The 18,483-nt window shown below is 54.6% G+C and overlaps 1 protein-coding gene across 2 annotated transcripts in view; it reads right to left on the bottom strand.

Moving 5' to 3' along the window:
- ACACB (acetyl-CoA carboxylase beta) overlaps positions 1–18,483 on the bottom strand; it is a 98,021-nt gene that overhangs the window by 1,352 nt on the left and 78,186 nt on the right. For both annotated transcript variants that reach the window (XM_004591920.2, XM_058656533.1), the window contains 17 exons: positions 18,131–18,334; positions 17,544–17,699; positions 15,527–15,649; positions 15,140–15,409; positions 13,853–13,950; positions 12,458–12,578; positions 11,261–11,371; positions 9,690–9,833; positions 7,510–7,630; positions 6,314–6,410; positions 5,462–5,558; positions 5,063–5,198; positions 3,962–4,139; positions 3,061–3,173; positions 1,497–1,651; positions 932–1,102; positions 665–801 (listed from right to left, as the gene is read on the bottom strand). In XM_004591920.2, coding sequence (XP_004591977.2) covers positions 665–801; positions 932–1,102; positions 1,497–1,651; positions 3,061–3,173; positions 3,962–4,139; positions 5,063–5,198; positions 5,462–5,558; positions 6,314–6,410; positions 7,510–7,630; positions 9,690–9,833; positions 11,261–11,371; positions 12,458–12,578; positions 13,853–13,950; positions 15,140–15,409; positions 15,527–15,649; positions 17,544–17,699; positions 18,131–18,334 — 2,432 coding nt within the window. The remainder of the gene's footprint in view (positions 1–664; positions 802–931; positions 1,103–1,496; positions 1,652–3,060; positions 3,174–3,961; positions 4,140–5,062; positions 5,199–5,461; positions 5,559–6,313; positions 6,411–7,509; positions 7,631–9,689; positions 9,834–11,260; positions 11,372–12,457; positions 12,579–13,852; positions 13,951–15,139; positions 15,410–15,526; positions 15,650–17,543; positions 17,700–18,130; positions 18,335–18,483) is intronic.

Here is an 18,483-nt window from a genome sequence, read left to right as displayed (position 1 = left end):
GCTGCTTAGTGGAGTGGTCTCAAGGGCAAAGCACAGCCCTCCCCACTCCTGTCTTGCTGTGGTCATCCCAGGGTGGCAGGAGGGGCTCTGGGCAGCACAGCCCCACCCAGCGGTGATGTGAGGTAATGGGGGGTGGGTACACCCTTTGGAAAGCTTGACCCAGAAGTGGGAGTCTGAGGCCTCAGGGCATGTAGTAAGGGCTTTCTAGTAAAACCAGGCATTAGCTGTGACACTGGAAATGTCACCAAGAACAAGAGGTCTTTAGGAAGTTCATGGGGAAAATGTCAATTATATACATATATATATATATTTTTTAAATATGCATATTTTCAAGTTTGTTTGGCAATAGAAGACTTAGCATTGAATTCCATTTTTCAGAAACTTTTGCTATGTCAGTACAGATCAAGTGCCAGGAGCGGCTCCCACCCTCCTTGCAGTCTTCAGAGGTTGTGTGCCTCTTTAGCCCCAGGGGAGCCGGGAGGGCAGGATGGGGGACGGGGCCGTTGGCTCTTTGCTGGGAACCTGGAGGCCCAGCCCAGGCCCAGGCTGGGAGCTTGGCATCATGTAGCCTTGTGGGCTTGATAAACCGTTCTGGGGTCAAATCCAGGCTCCTTTACCTGGGGGGTGGGGGACGGGTGGAGTGGGTAAGTGCAGGACCACTCACCTTCGGATGGTCTTGAGGACGGAGTCGCGTTTCAGGTACTTGATGTTCTCACGGATGGTGGAGCGCAGGCCGTCTTCCTCCTGCCAGTGCTGCTCCAGCCACCTCACTACCACCTCATTGTTGTCCCATTGGTAGGCCTGGCGAGAGGCAGGGAGCTGCCTCAGAGCCAGGGGCCCTGCACCACGCAGGCTCCCAAGGCCCTCTGCCTCGCCTGGCCCCTCAATGCCCCCAGGGAGGGGCATGCCCTCAGTCCCGCCCCCAGCGCACCTTCACAGGGCCCTCAGTCTCCACGAACCAGCGGCGCAGCATGGACTGGATGTGCACATGGCTCAGTTCACTGCTGGCCCGCAGGATCTCCTGCTTGACCTGGTCCTCCAGGAGGAGGCGACGCAGGCGCCAGTACAGGAAGGTGCGCGAGGTCCTCCACTCCAGGACATCCTGCACAGACATAGCCGGGCCTGAGCCCCGGGAAGGGATGGTGGGCTCTGCTAAGGATGGACACGGAGTAGGGAGGGGGGCCTGCCCAGGCGCTGGGCTCTGCCTGGACCGGGGCTCTGCTGGTGGCAGGGGAGTGGGCACTCTTGCCAAGAAACCTTCTACAGGAGGTCACCCCAGGGCAAGGCTTGGGGGCAGACCCAACCTGGCTCACACGCACAGAGTATTGCACACACGCACACGGGTCCAAGCCTCACTGGCTGCTGGGGTATCTTGGGGATTTAACAGAACCCCAGGAGGGTGGGTTTTGTTGGGTAGGAGGGTTATCTGGGCCAGCATAGGAGACCCTGAACCCCAATTCCGGAGAAGCTGACCCCACCCCACTGCAGGTGCTTACAGAGACCACGCCCTTCTCCAGCATGCGGCCGGGAGTGTCGTGGAGGTCGGCAAACTGCACTGCCACTTGGTGGTAGATGGGGAGCAGCAGCTCCTCGCGGGCCTTTAGCCGGCCCTCCAGGTCCCTGCGGTCCTGCTCGGAGAGCTGGGCTGAACCTGCCAGGACAAACATGCCAGTAGGCCTGGGGAGGGGCTAGAGCCACGGTTTGGCCTGGGAGGGGTCTGAGCTCTCACTTGAGCCTCCTACTGCTGCCTCCCAGGATCTGAGTCAGGAGCTGGAGTTGGAGCTGGGGAGGCACCCCAGGCCTGCAGATGTGGGATGTGGGTTTCTTAATCCCGTACTTGGCCGTGAGCTAGAAACCTCCTACCAAGACGCAAGCATTTGTGGTTGCAACAGGTGAATCCACCAGCCTACAATGTCAGTATCCCATACAAGCACTGGTTCAAGTCCCCACTGCTCTGCTTCCAGATCCAGCTCCCTGCTGCGACACATGGGGAAGCAGAAGATGGCCCAAGTAGCTGGGCTTCAGTACCCACGTGGGAGTAAACTGGATCGAACGTCTGGCTCTGGCCCAGCCCAAGCCACTGCAGCCATTTGGGGTGTGAACCAGTGGCTGAAAGATTTTCTCTCTCTGTGACTGTGCATTTCAAATGAAAATATAAATAAATCTTCAAAAGTAGTTTAAGAAAACTCCTACCAAAAATGTGAAGACATAATGTCAAGCCCCGCTCCCCTCCAAACTTGGAAAAACATTTGTAGAGTAGACTTCTGAAGTCACTCTGTGAGATCACACAGACAGGGAAGTGACGCACAGGCGCGTAGCGGCTGGTGATCAGACATCTACAGAGAATGCCAGGTGGAGCCCAGTGGCCCAAACCTGTCCTTCCAACAAAGCTGGCCATGTGGAAACCTGCCATCCGCTTGGAAACGCCTGCATTCTGGCCTCCCCACCTCAGCTCCCAAGTTCTTCCAGCCTCGTTCTGTTTTCTGTGCGCTAGGGACTGAATTCCTAATGTTGCGGCGGGCTGAGCCTCCGGAATTTCAACATCTGAAACTCCTTGGGCATCGAATCAGCAACTGACCTCCAGGTCCAACACAGAATGCAGATTCCCTGGTAATATACCGTGCAACATTTACCCACGACCTGGGTGTGGAGTGTACCAGAAAATAGACCAGTTCTGGGGTTATACTTGGGTCCTCTCCCCAAAACATCTCATTGTATAGATGCAAATATTCCCAAATTTAAAATAATAATAATAATAATATTAACAGTCAAAAGACGGCTGGTCCCAAGCATCTGGGTAAGGGAATACCTAACCTCTGTGTGTGTGTGTGTGTGTGTGTGTGTGTGGTTTGTCTGCAATGTGGCTACTCTGAAATCTCAAAAACTATAGTTGGTTTTGCTGTATCTTCGTTTCCTCACTTACGATGTATTTTCTTTTTCAATGCATTTGGTTCTCCACCAACCCGAAACCTGCACAAATGGAGCCAGCCACCTGTGCCCCTTCCCCCTGGCACCCCTGCCAGTGGGCCTCTGGCAGGTGCTGCTGCTGTGCCCTCTTACCCAGCTGTTCCATGAGCTTCCTATAGGTCGGGTCGATCCTCCTCATTGCCTTTGTCAGGTCTTTCTTTCGGAACTTAATCTCCACCGTGCCTTCTGGCTCCAGGACACCCCCTCTGCAGAAAGAGGAGGTGGGGTCACCCGGTGAGCCACAGCTGGTGGAGACTGAGGGAGCTGGACCCCCCACCACAGCTGCTGCATGGACAGGCTGTGTGTTCCTGGGCAGGTGGCTGCCTCTCTCTGGGCTTTGGCATTAATTTCCCCCCTCTTCCCTTGCAGCAGCCTAACGCTCCTGCTCCTCAGGCTGGTCTCATGGCCACTCCCCGACAGCCGGGACCCTGGGCTCCGCAGAGCTCACAGAGGCCTAGGGAGAGCTTGGCGCCCTCCCACACCAACCTCCCTCATGTTTCCCACCTGCTCAGTCCTACCCCATCCTCTTTTCTGCTTTCTGACAGCCTGGAAGTGCTGAGAAATACTACCGATAGCTCTGAGCTTCCTGGTGACCAGAGGGGAAATAAAGAACTAATGATGGACGCCTGCTCATGTTCCCCTTTTCATCTGGCCACCTGGAAGCTCAGATGCTTTGAGCCTTTCCCTTTGGTTTCTTGTCTGCAGGCTTCCCTGGGAAGAAGGTGGGTCTGATGTTACAAAAGAAGAAACAATTCTTCTATCTCCCAGCTCCAACCACTACACTGCGGAGCAAACCCGATTATGTGTGACCCGGCTCAGCACTGTGAATCAGTTAGTGGCAGTCTCGCTGCAGTCGCCTGGGTCTTGAGAAAGCTGGAACACCCTCTGCGGTCCTCAGCCCTGGGGCTCAGAGGTGATGGGGACTCGGGACAGGCGAGAGAGTGAGGTAAGGGCGAGGACAGCAAGGCCCAGCCAGTGCAAGGCGCCCACGCACCTGCTCTCCTTGTCGGCGTACATCTCTATGCACAGGGGGTTGATGGTGGGGTCCACCACCACCCAGGAGCCGCCACGGAGCTCGGCGTAGGGCGGGATATAGATCAACACGGGTTGCTGGTACTGCCTGAGGCCGTCCACAATGTAGGCGCCGAACTTGAGCACCTGGTCGTACATGTCTGTGGGGAGGCAAGGCAGCCACAGGTGAGGTGGGAGGCTGTGGGCCCAGGGCCTTCTAGGCGCAAAGCCGCCCTGGGATGGTGTGCTGGGCTGCACGGCATGGGCAGCACGGGGCACACATGGCGCCCTCTGCGGGTCACTCAGTGTTTCCATCTGTGAGCACAGCCACAAGGAGCAGCTCCCCACTCCCCAGGATCCAGCCGAGATGGCGACAGCCTCAGTGTGGCCGCACTGCACTGTCCCTTCCCCTGGGGCCACCTGAAGGTGACACAGCAGCCCTCCCACCTGGCTGTGCTTTTTTCTTTCTGTGGGGTTCAGGTGCCTGCAGTCGAATAGTATGTAGAACATTCCAGAACAAAACACATGCAGAGGTTTCAAGCTGTACATGGCTCTAAGGAGCATGGTAAAATCCTGTGCCATCCCCTGCTCTGTCCCACTGGAAAGAGAGCTGTGCCTGAACCAGGTGCCTACATTGTGTGTATGACATGTGCCCAACAATCACTCAGCAGCCCTCCTGGCCATCCACAGGGTGCCTGGGATGAGGATGGGACTGTCAGTTCATCACCATAGCAACACTGTGGGCCAGTGGTCAGCTCGGCGGCTCCTCCCCCTGGCCCTCACAAGCTGGTCTGTTCTTAAACCTGCCATGAAGTAGGGAGAGTGGAGTTCACAGAGTAGGGGTTCCCACCAGCTGCACCTGCCTCCCACACAAAGGCAGCTCTCTCAGCAACACCCCTGGAAGCCATGGGCCCTCTAAGCATGCTTGGTCATTTAATAAATAAATAAATAAAAGGCCCGAGCAGAATTATGCGGTCACGTGAGGTGCAGCTAAGGTGACAACTGTAGGAGACCCCAACACTACCACCTGGAAGGGGCTGTGCTCGAGGCTGCGGCACGGCTGCACCAGCTGGTATGGCCTCACCTTTCATGCCACCGGAGAAACCCCTCCAGTTGGCAAAGAGCATCAGCGGCAGTTTCTCCCGGTTGAAGTCCTTGATGGCCTGGGCGGTTTTGTAGGCTGAGTCTGGGAACCACACCTGGCCGGCCTGCTGGATCACCTGCAGGGCAAGAGTAGCCAGGGGTCAGGCGCCTGTGGGGAGCCATCTTGGGGTGGGGCCCAGCACTCCGAGAGGTCCCTGTTGTCCCCGCATGCAGGCCCCCAGGTGAGGGGTGGCACAGCTGTAGCAACAGGGCTGGGGGATTGGATGCAAGGCTGTGGGGGGGGAATGGGGGAGGGAGACACAGGTGCACCCCCCACTAACCCGCCTAGGAGCCATTCCTACAGGCAGAGTGGGCTACAGCAACAGCCACCACTCCAAACCTTGGCCTCGGAGTCCAGGTTGGCAGGGTCTGCCGGAACGGCCACCTCCATGGTTCGCGTCTCCACGGCAATCACTCCCACAGGGATGCCCCCTAGCCTGGAAGGCGAGAATGGGTGAGCAAGGCACTGGACAGCAGCCCCCGCAGGCAGATTCCAGAGTGTCAATGGGGCCTGGTCAGCCCCATGGGAGTGTTTTAGGGCATGGGGAGGAATACTCCCTTTTTAAAAGATTTATTCATTCTCATTGGAAAGGCAGGATTACAGAGAGAAAAAGAGACAGAAAGATTTTCCACCCATATGGTTCACTTCCCATCCAGCTCCCTGCTTGTGGCCTGGAAAAGCAGTTGAGGACGACTCAAAGCCCTGGGACCCTACATTTGTGTGGGACACCAGGAAAAGGTTCATGGCTCCTGGCTTTGGATTGGCTCAGCTCTAGCCACACTGTGGTCACTTGGGGAGTGAATCAATGGACAGAAGATCTTCCTCTCTGTCTCTCCTCCTCTTTATATATATCTGATTCTGCAATAAAAATAAATAAATCTTTAAAAAAAGAAAAGTGAAACAGTCAGGACCTGAGCCGGTGCTCATATGGGATGCTGGCACCATGAACTGTGGCTTCCTCTGCAGTGTCACAACACTGGACCTAGCTGAGATGCCTTTGAAGGCAGAGGCAAATCAAGGCTTAACAGAGAGATTTCATCATCCACAAAACTATGCCCCAAATCACTGTCCTCTTCCAGAAAGTCCTGGGGCCATGGGGGAAAACATCCTGTACGGTCCCACAGCCCAGTGCTGGGGTCCCAAGGCCTGGAGAAGTCAGGCAGGTACACCTGCTTTCACCTTCTACATTACCTGGCTCGTCCCGTCACCACGGTCTGGGCCCAAGGCGACATGATCTCCTTGAAGCTGCCCTGGTCGAAGAACCCACTCTGCCAAGTGCCCTTCAGAGCTGTGGATGGGAAGGCAGCAGATGCCCAGGTTATGAGGACCCCCGAGGATATGGGCAGAGGGTCTCTCCAAGGACAGCCCCCACGTACCTTGCACTTGAAAAGCAGATTCCAACCCCGTGACCACAAGAACACACAAACCCAAGCCCCAAACAGCAATGTTCTAAAAATGGGACAGGGTAGACACTCGGTGCGGTTGGAATATCCTGCTTCCACCCATCGCCCAACAGAGCCCTAGACACCAGGGCGTGGACCACACTCTGCCTCCTCTTGCCTGGACATGGGCAGGAGCCTGGGGCCCCCGCACCAGAAATCTCAACCCCAACCTCCTGGCTGCAGCTTAAAAAAAAATTAACTGGGAGAAAAAGCTTCCATTTGTGACAGAAGATAATCACAGCTCTGTCGCCATATGGGATCCCAGCACTTGGAAGGTGAGGATTTGGCCACTGAGCCATAGCACTGGGCCCCAGGCTGGGCTTTCTGCCTGGGGGAAGGCCAGACTCCTTCTCCAGCTCAGCGGCTTTCCCTCACAACTGCTGTCCTTCCCACAATAGGCATGATACGGCTGTGCGAGCGGAACCCAGCTGGCTTCCCCCATTACCCAACTGCTGGTAGCACTGCTGCATGAAGCCAGATCTGCTCTGCCTGTAGGCTGGCTAATGTTCCAATCTGGAGCATCCCCAGGCCTTGTCAAGGAGCTGGCATGATGGTGGTGGCAGTGGTGATAACTTGGTGTGAGTTGCGACTGACTAGCCCTGCCCCCTGTCTTCACCAAGAGTCTCTGATTTAAAACCTTAATGTTTCCACACAGAATTCCCCATCTCTGAGACCACGCAGCAAACCAGGGAGGGAGGCCATGGCCACTGACAAAAATCCTCCCCCTCCCATCCCACAATCAGTTCCAAAAACCAGAGCTGTCTGCATTCCTTTGTTGGCAATGGAAAAACACAGAACACCTTCATTGTCCCTGCGCTGGATTTGGGGTGTACCCCCCAGGGATGCAGGGACAAACGCTGATGCTTCTACCCAATTCCCCCTTTATCCTAGGCCCCAGAATGGAGTGTGAGATGGAGGTCCCAAACAGAACACAGTAGGACTTACTGGGGTGGGGCCTTCCCGCGAGCATCCAGCGGGGGTCGTAGGGCGCCCTGGATGGGAAGAATTCGATTTCTCTGTCAATGGGGTCGCTGGGGGTGATGATCGGGACTGGGCTGCGGTTATCCTAGAAAAGAAAGTGTCGGGTCTCTGACTCCGTCTCTGGCGCGTGCCTACAGTCAGCTCTGCGTGCTTTCCTCTCCTGGCTATGATTCTGCATGGTTATGTGGCAACATCTCCTCACCAGAGCATCTGAAGCCACTCTTCTGGGTTGGAAAAGGGAAAAATACAAGCATTGCCTGTTCTATGGATTATTTAAAGCCTGGTTTATGGATTCCCAAGTGCACTGCAGGGTTCAGAGGGATTCGCTCATCCTGGGTCACGAAAGAAAGGCATGAAAGAAAGTAGTTTGTTCTGCTATGTACGCCCAGATGAAAAGTATCTTCAAAGACAGAACTAAGAGACTGGCTAGACACAGTGGTACTGGTTGGCATACAGATGAGTGATAAGAGCACTGGGAAACAGGAATCGACACACGGGGTTCTTAAACTTGGGTTCTTGGTAGGAAGTATGAGTTAGCTGGATTCCGGAAGCATTTAATTATAGTGAAAATAACAATCTCAGGGTTGGTGCTGTGGTGCAGTGAGTGGAGCCACTGCTATGATGCCAGCATCCCACCAGTTGAGTCCTAACTTTCCCAGTTCCAACCTGGCTCCCTGCTAATGTGCCTGGGAAAACAGCAAAGGAAGGCCCAAGTGCTTGAGCCCCTGCCATTCACATGTTAAACTTGAACGGAATTCCTGGCTCCTGGCTCCAGCACTGGCCACTGTGGCCACTTAGGGAAGGAACCCGCAGATGGAAGATGGCTTGTTTTCTCTGTCCTTCTCTATCTTCATAACTCTTTCAAATAAATCAACCAATCGTTAAAAATAAATAACACTGGAGCAGGAGCTGTGGCATAGTGAGTAGGACCACCACCTGTGGCGCCAGCATCCCATATGGGCATCAATTCGAGTCCTAGCTGTTCCACTTCTGATTCAGATCCCTGCTAATGTGCCTGGGAAAGCAGCAGAAGACAGCCCAAGTGCTTGGGTCCCTGAACCCACGAGGGAGACGCGGATGAAGCTCCTGGCTTCAGATCAGCCCAGCTTTGGCTGTTGAGACCCTTTGGGAAATGAATCAGAAGATGGAAGATCTCTCTATTTCTGTAACTTTTTGCCTCTCACTCAAATTAATTGATTAAAACAGCACCTCATTCACCATATGAGGAAGCAGCAGCCTGACGGGAGAGCTTGAGCATTCTCCATTGTCCACTGAGAGACAGCAGAAAGAGGCTGGCAGCAACCAGGGCTGGGCCAGAGCCGGAGCTGGGAGCCAGGAACTCAATCCACATCTCCCACAGAGAGGACAAGAACCTAGATGGACCAGGCATGATGGCTCAATTGGCTCATCCTCCACTTCCAAGCATCAGGGTCCCATATAGGCACTGGTTCCTGTCCTGGCTGTTCCGCTTCCCATCCAGCTCCCTGCTTGTGGCCTGAGAAAGCAGTCAAGGACGGCCCAAAGCCTTGGTACCCCACCAAGACCCAGAGCAGGTTCCAGGCTCCTGCCTTTAGATCAGCTCAGCTCTGGTCATTGTGGCCACTGAGGGAATGAACCAGCAGATGGAAGATCTTTCTGTCTCTCCTTCTCTCTGTTGAATCTGCCTTTCCAATAAAAATAAATGAATCTTTAAAAAAAATAGTGATTGGGATGCTTCCATCCCACATCGGAGTGCCAGGTACACTCTTAATTAAAATTAAAATTAAAATTAAAAAGCACCCAGACACTGTAGTCATCACTGCTCCCAGGGTGCACAGCAGCAGGAAGCTATAGTCAGGGCTGGAGCTAGGCATCAAACCCAGGTATTCCAGTGCAGGCCACACGTATCTCAACTCCTGGGTAAGATACCGCTCCCCTTACCCCTTTCCAAAGAATCAACAGACAGTACTCTTTTGATGGCATGAGTGCCACCCACAGGGCACAGCCCAGCTGTGGTCCAGGGCTAGGGCTCCGAGGAGGAGTGATGTGGAGCCGAGGGCATTCAGCTGCAGCTATATCTGCAGTGCTCCCAGCTGGCCACCCTCACCTCACCCAGGAGCTGACAACCCAGCCTCGGGGCCCCAGAATGCAGGGGGGCTCCCCACCTTTGGCACATAGGACAGCCATTCCAGGATGGTAAAGACCCCCTCGAAGTCATCCGGCACGGTGACGTGGGAGACGCCGTTGTAATGCATGATTTGCACGCCGCCCAGCTGGTTGTTGGATGTGTAGACCTCTCTCCCCAGCACCTGTGTGGACACGACACGGGTGAGCAACATGCTGCCTGGCCCGGGGTCCTGCTACCTCCCCATGGACCACCTTCATCCTGTGGTTCTCAATCCTGGCTGCCACTTTTATCTGGCAGCTTTCAAAAGTCCCACAGCTGCCCAGGCTGCCCCGGCACTGGTTACATCAGCACCCGTGGGGTCAGGGACCACCCACCAAGTCTGTGTTTTGTTCATTTCTAGGTCATTTCAACACGCAACCCAATTCCACTGGCAGCGGGATGCAGTTCTTGATCAAGGCCATCTCCACTGCAAATCCCTGCCCTGGTGCATCTGAATCGAGGCCTGGGGTGTGGCCTGGGTGCCCGGGAGGGGAACAGGGTGATGTCAAGGCTGCTAGTTCCAGATTAGGTAATCCTCCGTGTGACATGAGCCAACTGCGAATGCAGAGACTCCACAGCAACATGTTTCCATACAGACAGAAAAGCCAACAGCCACACTGCACCATTGGTACAAATTAAAAGACTGAGACTTGGAAAGACAGGAAGGGAAAACACACTGGAGCTACCAAAGAAAAAATGGCTTTTTGGGGGAATGCAAGGTGTCAGGACGTGGCCAGGGCTGAAAATAGGGTGCAACTCTGATGCCATGTTGCAATTTGCTCCAGAAGAAAGGAACTGCATTCAGCCATAGCGGTGGAGCCTCCAGGGGGTGGGGGTAGGGGTGGGGGTAGGGGTGGAACTGGGTCTAGACCAGGTCACCTCGCTCACGCCCCCCTGGCGGAACCCTAGTGGTTCTAGGTCAACCAGGAGCCCACGCGCAAGGCACATACACACACACCCCTGCACTCCCAGGGTGCATTGCTGAAGGTGGCCCCTTAGAAGTGAGACCCAAAATAAAGCTCTTTCCTCCATGAGGCAGCCTGCTCCAGGTATTTCTTTAGGATAACAAGAGAAAGGCTCTAAGCCGCCTCAGCTGTTATTTCAGCAGGTGGGGGATTGGCCCAACAGTTAACATGCCCCATGTGATCCCTGCACCCCACAGCAAGGTGGTTCTAGGCCTGGCTGCTCTTCTCAGTCCAGCTTCCTGGCAGGCAGCAGGCGATGGGTCACGGACTTGGGTTCCTGCCACCACGGGGGAGACCACATGGATTGAATTCTGGGCTCCTGGCTTTGGCCTGGACCTGTCCTTAGCTGTGGCAAGGTGAAAGATGTCTCTCTTTCCCTCTCTGCCTTTCAAGTGAAAACAACGAAGTTTCCAAAAATAGTAACTTTTAAAAGTCGGTTTCACCGGAAGCACCTAGAACTTGTTCCGTCTTGGCTCACAAGGGGCTGGGTTAACAGCAGATTGAGAACTGCAGCTCCTACAACAGCAATGAAACTGGCTTTCCGGGGAGAGAAAGGTGACCTCCCGCCCCTCAGACACACACCCTAGGCCCCTTCCCCGGCCACCTTGTTGAGAGCGCTGGCTCCTGTGAGAATGATGTGGGAGTTCTCCACCTGGATCACGCGCTGGCCCAGCCTCACCAGGTATGCCCCAATACCAAGGGCCCGGCAGGTCACCTGCAGAAACAGGACCCGGTCTGAGTTCCAGAGAGCGGCATGGCATGCCTCATCGCCCCCTGGTGGCTACAAAAGGAAGTTATGGTGTGGCTCCGAGCAAAAAACACCTGTTCTATGTGACATGACAGTCTCATGGGCAAGAACACAACCAACCAAAGAAAGCATGGAAAAGACGCAGAGCGGGCACTGAACATTTGGGGTCAGGGGTCTGGGTATGTTTCTGAGCCGGGCCATCTGGAGCTATCGTTGTCTCTCACACAACCCCATGGGATGTGGGGGAGTGCAGGTAAAACTGATGAAACCCAACTAAAGTTTGTGCCCAGGTCAAGCTCCCGGCTCTGAGCCTCAGCCATGGTCCTGGCAGGTGCTGCCACAGGGGAGATGCTGGAGGAAGGGCACCCAGGAAATCCCAGAAATGTCTCATGAGTACTGGATTTCAATGTCCAAATGTTTGTGGACAATGGAATTAAAAGGTTAGTATATTCTGATAGCAAAAAAAAAAAAAAAAAAAAAGTAAAAACAGAGATGTCCTCACCCATGAAAAATCCACCCTCGGGGCTGGTATTGTGGCATAGAAGGTAAAGTGGCAACCTGCAGTTCTGGCATCCCAGATGGGCACCGGTTCAAGCCCCGGCTGCTCCACTTCCAATAGAATTACCTGCTTATGGTCTGGGAGAGCAGAGACGATGGCCCAAGGACTTGGGTCCCTGCCACCCACGTGGGAAACCCAGAAGCAGCTCCTGGCTTTAGCTTGGCCCAGCTCTGGCCTTTGTAGCCATTTGGGGAGTGAACCAGTAGAAGGAAGATCTTTTTTTCTCTCTGTGTATCTCTCTCTAACTCTCTCAAATAAGTAAATAAATCTTGAAAAGAAAAAAGGATGCACCCTGAAGTGCTCACAGGTGCAGAAGTCAGGGAGGTGGCTAAGCCGGGAGCAGGATGAAGGCGGTGGAGGGGAGTCATGGCTCCCAGTGGTGGCAGCTGGAGCCACACCATGCATCCTGGGGTGGCCGTTGATCCTCTGCATGCTTGCCATGAGCCCGAGGCATCCACAACAGAGGGCTGGGGAACGCCGCGGGAGGGACTCACCATGCTGATGGTGACGATCTCGTCATAGGCCAGGGAGGACTCCCCAGCGATCATGCCCGAGCCCCGCAGGTTCTCCACACCCAGGCCGTCATCCTTCCCGATGATGTCTGTGATGACATACCTTCAAGAACCGAGCGCAGCTCAGAGACCCAGCCCCATCCAGGGGCAGCCAAGGCAGACGCACTGCCCTGGGGTGCACACGAGGCACCGGGCGGGGGGCAGGGGGTGATCACAGTGGGAAAAAGCAGCCAGGGTCAGAGGGCAAGCTGGAGTCTGGGACCCTTGCCCTCTGCCCTTTAGCTGCTAGAACAACAGACACAACCTCAACACGTATCTTTCCCTTTCCCCAACTAAGGACACCTGCTGGTCCACAGCTCATCTTACAGAAAGGCCATCCCATCCCACATCTGTGCACAACGTCGGGGCAGTGTTAGGGTTGCACGCCAGGCAGCTATGGAATTCACTATCTGTCAATGAATCAGCCATGGCTGCGCGGTCACACAGGCAGGGGCAGCACCGCGCCAGCCCCGCTCTGAGAGCCACCCCCAGCATGCCTACAGCAAAGATGCATGCTAGTTTCATTTTCCCCAACTTGTCTGATTATGGAAATCTGTTTTTTAAAAAATTGGGGGCTGGGGAAGTGCTGGGGTATGATAGGCTAAGCCTCTGTCTGCAGTGCCAGCATTCCACGTAGTCATAGGTTCCTATCCCAGCTGCTCCACTTCCCTTCCAGCTCCCTGCTTGTGGCCTGGGAAAGCAGTTGAGGACGGCCCAAGGCCTTGGGGTCCTGCACCTGTGAGGGAGACCCAGAAGACGCTCTTGGCTCTGAATCAGCTCAGATCTGGCCATTGTGGCCACTTGGGGAGTGAACCAGCAGATAAAAGATCTCTCTCTCTCTCTCTTTATTCTTCCTTCTCTCTGTGTAACTCTGCCTTTCAAATAAAAATAAATCTTTAAAAAAGATAATTTTCTTTGTTTCACATAGGACTGTTGAACATTCTAGAAACTCCAGTCTGGGGAATTCTGATTTAGTCAGTCAGTCACTCCCACTTCAGAAAAGACACAGCTTGCCCCAGAAAGATGGTCAGCTGGGGGTGGGGGTGGGCTTTGATGTACTCAGTGGGCAGACCCCCTTATCCTACCCATCTCTGCCCAGGTCACTAGTTCCCACTATTTGGACAAAGAAGTGGCTCATTTGAGGATGACCAGGATGGAGAATGACCCAAGGGGTGGAGCCATTCTGGCCCAGGGTGACGCTTCCTCAGGGGTCCTCTGGTGCAAACCCCCACCACCCACCACACATAACTACATCCCCGAGAGGTGGTGGCCCGAAGCTCTGTGAGTACTTGCCGCGAGCCCGGAGCGCAGCCAAGGAAGCCCCTGACCTGTACGTACCTGGATTCTCCTCCTTCCTCGACGTGCTTGCAGTGCACAGAGTTGAGGGAGCTGATCTTGGTGTAGTCTTGCGGGGTCAGGTACAGGTATTTAAATCCCTTAGGAAACAGACCCGCAGTGAGCCAGGGAAGCCAGCTGCCCATACGCCATGGCCACAGCTTGTGATGGTGGCCAGCGTGTGGCCTGGTGGTTAAGCTGCCTGCGATGCCCACATCGGAGTGCCTGGGTTTGAGTTCCAGCTGTTTGTACTTCCTGTACATGTGTACCCAGGAGCTGGGTTCCTGCCACTCGCACAGGAGTCCTACATGGAACTCTTGGCTCCTGGGTTGAGCCTCGCCCAGATCTGGCTGGTATAGTCATTTGGAAAGTGAGCCAGCCCATCGGTGGCAAATCTCTGGCTCTCTGTCTTTCGAGTGAATTAAAACAAAAATCCACTTGTTTATGACAACATTCTAGGGGTGGCTGTCCACAACATGTCAGTGACACGCCACTTCGTGCTAGCACCACGTCCCTCATGGCTCATTTTCATTTCTGCCCCACCCACTGTCACCTCCCAGCTCCCTACTTCCCACCCTGCCCCCACTTCCCTATGACTCAGCGTTTCTCAGTCTTCCTTCTCACTCCCTCAAGGACCTCCTTAGGGATTCTTCCCCTTATTTCCAGCCCTCCTCATAAAATTTTTAAAGATGCACTATTTAGGGGACCGGTACTATGGCATAGTAGGTAAAGCCACTGCCTGCAACACCAGCATCCCATACGAGCATCCCTGGTTCGAGTCCCAGTTGCTCCACTTCCAACCCAGCTCCCCAAGGATGACCTGGGAAAGCAGTAGAGGATGACCTAAGTCCCCAGGTCCTTGCTACCTATGTTGGGGACCCAGAAGCAGCTCCCGGGCTCCTGGCTTCTCTCACAGTTGTCACTTGGGGAGTGAACCAGCAGATGGAAGAGCTCTCTCTGTAACTCTTTGAAATGCTTAGAGGAAGAAATCCTTCAGATTTGGAATTTTCTCAAAATTTTCGACTTCTCACACTGGATAAAAAGACCTCGGGGACAGGACCCAAGTCTATAGACGAAATGCACTATTTGACGCACACATTACACACACGGCCCAAAGGTCAACTCACAGATTAATTTCCTCAGGGCCTGCCTGGCAACTGTGCCCCTGTCACACGAGGTCAGCAGGGACCTCTCCCCATGTGGCCTCACCCTGGGCTCACAACATAGGCAACAGACGGGCGTTCCTGGCTGGGGGGTTTGCACATTAGGGATGCGCCCCCTGTGCCGTACCTTGTGTGGGTCCTCGGGGTCCACCCAGGCGACCTGGAACAGGTGCTTGACCTCCTCGGCCAGGCCGATACGGGCCCCGCTGTTGGCCGCCAGGTAGATCCTGGGGATGCCCTCGGCCCGGGCCAGCTCGGACGCCCGCGCAAACAGCAGGTCCTCCCCTTGGCCAAAGGACCCGATACGGAAGGTGATGTCATTGCTGATGACCACCACGACCCGCCCTTCCGGGTACTCCTGGGTCTTGAACCTCATCTTGAAAGCCACCATGCCAACCTGCGGGGAGAGGATAGGGCATCGCCAAGGGCTGCAGTTGGCTTCTCCGGGGGTACCTGGTTACAGGGAAGGCATGTGGCTGTGCCAGTGGGAGTCGAGGCTCTGCCCAGCACCTACCTCGTTGCCGCCGGGAAGCCGGTTCATCTCCACCAGCTGGCCCTGAGAATCCAGCACCAGCTCTGTGTAGGTCAGGATGTCTTTGGGATATTTGTCCGGAGTGCCCCACAGCTTAAAGAGGGCCTGGGAGAGGGGAGGACAGAGGGAGGGAAAGCATGACGTCATGGGTGGGGAGAAGACTTTCCACGTCCTACTGCTTTTCAATCAGGAAATAGTTGAACATGTATCCCATGATCCACATCCAAATGTGACCACCTGGGATGGGGGAGGAGGGAGGATCGGTGTGGTGGCACAGTGGGTTAGTGTGATGCCTGGGATGCCCACACCACAGTGCCCGAGGTTCAAGTCCTAGACATTCCGTGTCAGGACCAGCTCCCAGCTAACTGTGCCTGGGCAGCGGTCAGCAGGCGGTACAGGTCCTTGAGTTCTTGCTGCCCATGTGGGAGATCCAGAGGGGCTCCTGGCTCCAGTCTGGGCTAGTCCCAGCTGTCGCTGCTGTCTGTCACAGTAAACCAGGGATGTAAGACATCTCTTCTCTCTCCCGCACTTGCTCTTACTCGGACACTCCACCTTACAAATTAATTAATTAAAACTAAAACAAAGAAACCCACACATAAATAAGCATTTATCTGGGAGTTTTGTGAAATTTTGATAAGTCCATAGTGGCTTAAGCTTTTTATTTCAATTTTATTTATTTGAGGGCAGAGAGGGAGTGTGTATATATGTGTGTGTGTGTGTGTGTGTGTGAGAGAGAGAGAGAGAGAGAGAGAGAGAGAGAGAGAGAGCAAGCTTCCGTCTGCTGGTTCACTCCCCCAGACAGCTGAGACAGCAGGTGAAAAGGCAGGCCAAAGCCAGTCATTCCAGGTCTCCTGCGGGGGTGGCAGGGTCCCAAGTACTTGAGCTGTCACCTGCTGCCATCCAAGGTGAATGTCAGTGGGGAACTGGCATGAGGAGCACAGCCCAGGCCCTGCGTGGTGGAGTGTGATGGGTTGCCTACAGCACAGGAGGGACACAATTGATTGGAAAATCTGAAATCCAAAATGTTCCAAAATTGAACACTAGCATGATCCAGGCGCAGCAGGTGTTGGAGCATTTCAGAGTTCAGCTGTTTGAGTAAGTGGCATTCAAATGTTACAGTATGTATAAATACTCCAACAGACACTACACAAAACAAAGCTTGAAACATTGTTGGTCCCAAGCATTTCAGAGAAGGGATACTCAAACTTTACTCTGTTTATCAAAAAGAAAAGAATGTGGGGCTGGCATGATAGTTCAATTGGCTAAACCTCAGCCTATAAGCATGCGGATCCCACGTGGACACTGCTTTGTGTCCCGGCTTCTCTGCTTCCCATCCCGCTCCCGGCTTGTGGTCTGGGAAAGCAGTCGAAGATGGTCCAGGGCCTTGGGACCCTGTAACCCTCTTGGGAAACCCAGAAGAGGCTTCTTGTTCCTGGCTTCTGGATTCAGATCGGCACAGCTCCAGCCACCATTGCAGCCTCTTGGGGAGTGAATCAGCAGGTGGAAGATCTATCTCTTTGTCTCTCCTCTCTGTATACCTTGCCTTTCCAAATAAATAAATAAGTAAATCTTTAAAAAAGTAAGTCACTAAACACATTAGCATGTTAGTCCCACTGAAAAGCATCAGTAGTGGGTAGAAGCCATATAAGTGACCACCTGTTTACTTACTCCTGTACTTCCCTGCATTTTCCACTGCATGCTCTGATGATCAGGAAAAAAAAAATGATCCAAAGATTCCTTCCTGGAGCTAGGCCTAGGGCAGATGCTGTCCCAGACAGGTGGGACGCCCGCATCCCTGTAAAGGGGTGTGGAGATAGAATCCCACTTCTACTTCCTGTCTGGCTTCTTGCTATTATGGCTACCCTGGGGGGCAGCAGGTGACAGCTTGGGCCCTGTCCCCTGACAGAGGAGCCTGATTCTGGGGGAACCCTACTGAGAGGATGCAGCAGTGGGGAGAAGGGGGTGGGTGGCACAGTGTGGGAGCCACGAGACGACTTGCCTGTCTGAACATTTCCGGGAAGTCGTACACATAGGTGGTGCCCAGCGACTGGGCCTGGAAGCGCTTGGCCTGCAGCAAGTCCTTGGTGACATAGGGCGTGTTGATCAGCATCCCGTGCTGTGGCCCTTGCTTGTTGCCGAAGGAGTTAAACATGATCTGGAGTGGGAGGAAGAAGGGGAGACGGTGAGAGGGTCCAGCCTGTCCAATCACATAGTTCCCGGATCCCCTGCCTGCTCGGGGCCTCCTCAAATGAGACGGAAAGAAGCAAGGCACTGGAGGTAAATCCCAATCAAGTGAGAGTCCAAGAAAGCTTACAACCCTCTCCACACACTACACGAAATGTGGCCCACCCTGGGTCGGACGTCACCTTGGAGAACTCAGTCCGCTTGCAAGGAAAGCAGGCTGTGTGGCTGTCACAATGGGCCACCATTCAGTTAGGGAGCTTGCAGATGAGCTGTCCAATGTGAGGAAGCAAGGCCAGAGTACCCCCAACCCGTACCCTGGCAAGGTGGCTTTGAGCTACACCTTGAGGTCCCCCATGGCTTGGCTTTCACCTGGACCCCACTGTCACCGGAGGCTGGCCTTACATTGCCAGATCTGGGGTCGGTCACTTCCTTGTAGAGGCTGATGTCCAGGTAGTAGCCGGACTCATTGGTGATAAAGAGGCGGATGGGCAGGGCCATGCCGCTGGTGCTCTGGCGGATGTTGATCTTGACCTCGGCTTGCAGCACACGGAGCTTCCACAGCCGGCTGCCGTAGCGCATCACCATGGAGCGCACCGATTCCTCGATCTGCCGCGAGACACAGTGGGCTCCGTGTCGCGGCCTGCTCAGCCCACACCAGAGAATGGCTCAGACCAAAGCTTAGGCTCAGCCCCCACCACAGCCAGGGCCCCCATGACAGCCCCGGGGCTGAGCATCAGATGCAGGCTCAGAGGGAG

This window comes from Ochotona princeps, chromosome 29, assembly GCF_030435755.1.
Source record: "Ochotona princeps isolate mOchPri1 chromosome 29, mOchPri1.hap1, whole genome shotgun sequence".
NCBI lineage: Eukaryota > Metazoa > Chordata > Mammalia > Lagomorpha > Ochotonidae > Ochotona > Ochotona princeps.
Note: the sequence above shows the minus strand (reverse complement) of the source record. Positions and strands in the feature narration are given on the sequence as shown.